Source organism: Arctopsyche grandis, chromosome 8 (assembly GCF_051622035.1).
Source record: "Arctopsyche grandis isolate Sample6627 chromosome 8, ASM5162203v2, whole genome shotgun sequence".
In the NCBI taxonomy this organism is placed as follows: Eukaryota; Metazoa; Arthropoda; class Insecta; order Trichoptera; family Hydropsychidae; genus Arctopsyche; species Arctopsyche grandis.
In genome coordinates, this window is record NC_135362.1 from 2,761,797 (window position 1) to 2,765,593 (window position 3,797).

Below are 3,797 nucleotides of genomic sequence, written 5' to 3' on the forward strand. Positions count from 1 at the left end.
TATATAAACAATATAAAACACCAATAGAAAAATAATTAATTTAATAAATTTTCAATAGATGGCGTTAAATGCTCAGAGACTTAGCGCCGCCTAGAGGAAAAATTGGTAACAAACAGTATACATATATAGGTATAGTTTTTTTTGTTATTATATTCGTACGTTTTGTTGGCATTATTTTAGCCGTGACGTATACAATCAAAACGACTATTATAGTACAGTGAACGTTATCTCAATTATACAGACAGACACACAGACACAGAATAGCAATATTATATATATCATATTTTTCGAAACAATTTTAATGAAATGTTTATCGATCTTTCGTTTTGTAAAATCAAAATTTTATTTTTTATTTACAAATTGGAATATCCAAAATACAATATATTATATATAAAAATCACTTCCTCTTCTTCATTTGTCTCTTTTGCCTTTTCTCTTCTCTCATCACTTCCTTGTCTTTCATAGATCTGTACAGTTTGTAACCGAAAAATACTGGAACAAAATTAAATATTGAAACATTATAACAACACAAATAAAGCAGCTCGTATAAAAAATTATCAACCCAAAACGATAACTAATGCGCCGATGCCGATCAAAATCATAAATATGTTAACATCGCTATTTTCTTCTGCTATATCCACGGCCACCTGTTCTATTAGCCATTGCAACTCTTTCATTTTTGCCACGAAATTATTTTTTTGTTCGGGATCCACATTTTCATCTCTGATATTACGATAATATTCTACATATGATTTCAGTTGATTGGCCAACGTGATTAATTTCCCATCGGCGCTTCCCAATTTCGAGAAAATTTCTTTTAAGTTGAAGACAAGCGTATTGGAATTTTCGTTTGCGTTTTGATTATAAGATGAGAGTATATTTTTTAAGCGCTCACTTTCAGATCCGATAGCATCGAATATGCCATTTAATGCGTTTAATTTTTCAACACTATCCATAGTCACTTTTAAATTTTGACAGTCGATATGAAAATGAAATGAAAACAAATGAAATTCGAATAAAAAATTCAAATCTTCAAGCACGAGTACAAAATTCAACGAATGCTGAATTTGGATCACTAATAATAATCTCAAACAAAACATCAATTTGAATTAATAATCAGCTGTTTTATCTTGAAGATAACATACTCGATTTTCTCAGTGTGTCTCAAGCTTTTTCAAATAAGTATGTATATACATACATAGAAGTTTTATTCAAACCGTGAAAAATGTTTTGAGGGATACTTATCTACTATACACAGTTCGTTCATACAAAAACCGGTTTGGTTGGAGTACTGCAGTACCTCAATCCCTATGCACGATTCTATGCACCTGTTCCCACCTCAAACTATAAACGTTGGCATCAGTAATTAACACTGCTTATAACAATCTCTATATAGTGGAGAGTAACATGATTTATGACTAATAACATATTGGTTATAAAATATCTAAATGTACTAAATGCAATTTGAGGTATAACTAAGAGGCATCCAACATATCGAATATCAGTATTTAAAGATAATAAAATACAAAAATGTTAAAATTTAGAATATATTACAAGCAAAATGGAATAATATAAGCGTGCCACCTGAAATGCTGTCACATACATATGTATGTACATACAAATGTATCAGTGGCGTGCTGTGGAAATCTCTGTTTTGTGATTGCACAGCTTTACTTGCGTGTGTGCGAACAGAATAAGGGCGAAAACACATAGAGATGAACGGCACGGCACGCGGTCTTGCCTTCGAGTCAAGAAAGGGCGTTCCCAGTTCATTATTAAATTCGTACGATATTTTTATTTCGACAAGTTTCTCCTAGATTTCTTCAAATATAGGATTAGCCATTATTTTATTTTACATAGATACATATATGTATACCAGGAAGGCCCAACAGGTAAACCCAATGCGCCTTCCTAGACAATTAATTACAAACATTGCAGCATTTTGTTTATTACGTAAATCGCTGTATTTCGAGAGGCTGAAGAACACGAAATCAACAATTAATTAATTAATCCATAGAGACATCTATGGATTTAAACTTGTACATAAATTTTTACATATTGTACATAAATAAGATTCAAATATTTGTGACATAGCTGGTAGCATAGTTTTTGCCAATTTGATGGAGGAACCTTTCAACAATGAAATCAGATAAATTGGCAAACTCTGATAGGAAACGATCAACTTGGAGTCACAAATATACAAGTCTAACCAGCAGCATTAAAGATTAGCAGAGAATCGAACCTGGTAACCCTTCGGTGCTAAACATAAACGCAACCACCGAGCCATACTGTCAATCACTGTCAAGCTTATATCAATACAAGGACAAAATATCACCGAAAACACAACAGGGGGTGATTTTTGGGACTGTGCCCCATGAATATGTGCTAGGGATCCTGCATATTTTTCGCATGTATCTAAAAAGAATCACGTGCCACGTGCCTCTTTGTGTGATTTCGCTTTAACGTCGGTGACGTCATACCGAGTCTTCTTACATATATCCTGCTTGCACTCACGTTAGTAAGGGCGAAATCACACAGGAAGGAACGGGGCACATGGTTTTTTTAGATACTTTTAAACATCCGAAAAAAATGTGGCATGCCTTGCACACACCGTCCCAAAATAGCCCCACTGGAGTGTTTTCGGTAAAATTGTATCCTTGTATTTACATATCCTTGCTTGACAGTGATCGATAACGGTGTATCCTATATTTATTTATTTATTTGTATTTGAAGAAATGTATGAGAATCCCCACAGCGGGGAGCCAAGCACACGACGTGCCGTTCTTCCCTGTGTGATTTCGCCCTAAGGCTGTGCGATAGAAACAGGAACTTCTATGGCACGCCACTGGTATGTACATATGTATGTATGCATTTCCGAACCAAATCGCACAATGATAACAAAATACTCACAGAAGGACGTATGACGTCACACACTAGATACATATATCATCATACATAATCTATTCGAAAGACAGTATGTTATTGAATATTGTTTATTTATTTGAAGACTCACCGAAAATAGACGCGATTAGGAGTAGGAACGGTAACAGTATTAGGGCTTGAGAGGTCCAAGGCTGTCTCTCTGGCATGAGGGGATCTCCACTCAAGAGGGCAGCTCTCAATTCTTCTTTTTCTTGATCACCCAAGCCCATGGTGTCCAGCATGGCTAATAATTCATCCTTCGTGGGCATTTGAAACGGTTGATCACTGCCTTCAGAAGGCATTGGAATCCCACTTCCAAAATCATCAAAGCTTTCTTTGACACTTTCGACCGCGTCTTTAGCCATCTCAACCACTTTTTCGCTCGCCATTTTTCAGATACGTTAAGTGTAATGAACAGTGCGAGTGAATGAGTGATGCTACGTGTAAGTATTTTACGAATTTAGTCCGAGCGATAATCACAGCTACAACCCTGAAACGACTTGCACGATATCGATAGAAAAATGGACGCTTATTTGTTGAATTTTGTAAAAATTATTTTTATAGACTGTTGAGTTTTCGAGTCAACATCTGTGAACCTTATCGGTATTGTTTGTTCGCCGTGTATATTGAATAGTGTGGGGTCAGAATGGTGTATTGCCGTTTGTTAATTCGGTCAATAGCAGGTAATGGTAAATATAATTGGTGATAAGAGGCGTCATCGGAACTGCCACGATTACTTTCGCGCTGGTTGCGTGGAAGTTTTTCGTTGAGATATTGTTGCTGTTATCTGTTAAAGTAATCTGTTTTGGCTCCTGTTACATAATACAAACGTGGCTCAATCATTAATTATTCAAGTGAAGCTTATCAAGATTGGG

The 3,797-nt window shown here is 35.5% G+C and overlaps 1 protein-coding gene across 1 annotated transcript; it reads right to left on the bottom strand.

The window, feature by feature from the left end:
• Positions 1 to 288: 288 nt before the first annotated feature.
• On the bottom strand, positions 289 to 3,421 carry LOC143915329 (uncharacterized). Its single transcript, XM_077435936.1, has 2 exons — positions 3,014 to 3,421; positions 289 to 492 (listed from the first exon to the last, which is right to left on the bottom strand). Exons 1-2 carry the CDS (start codon positions 3,309 to 3,311, stop codon positions 398 to 400), a joined length of 393 nt encoding a protein of 130 aa, XP_077292062.1. The 5' UTR covers positions 3,312 to 3,421; the 3' UTR covers positions 289 to 397.
• Positions 3,422 to 3,797: the final 376 nt, after the last annotated feature.

Excerpts from the sequence above, each read along its gene's own strand:
- LOC143915329 (XM_077435936.1), bottom strand. The coding sequence starts at position 3,311 with ATGGCGAGCGAAAAAGTGGTTGAGATGGCTAAAGACGCGGTCGAAAGT. Across the intron at positions 493-3,013 it reads CCTAATCGCGTCTATTTTCG|TATTTTTCGGTTACAAACTG; the intron begins GTGAGTCTTCAA and ends ATTTTGTTCCAG.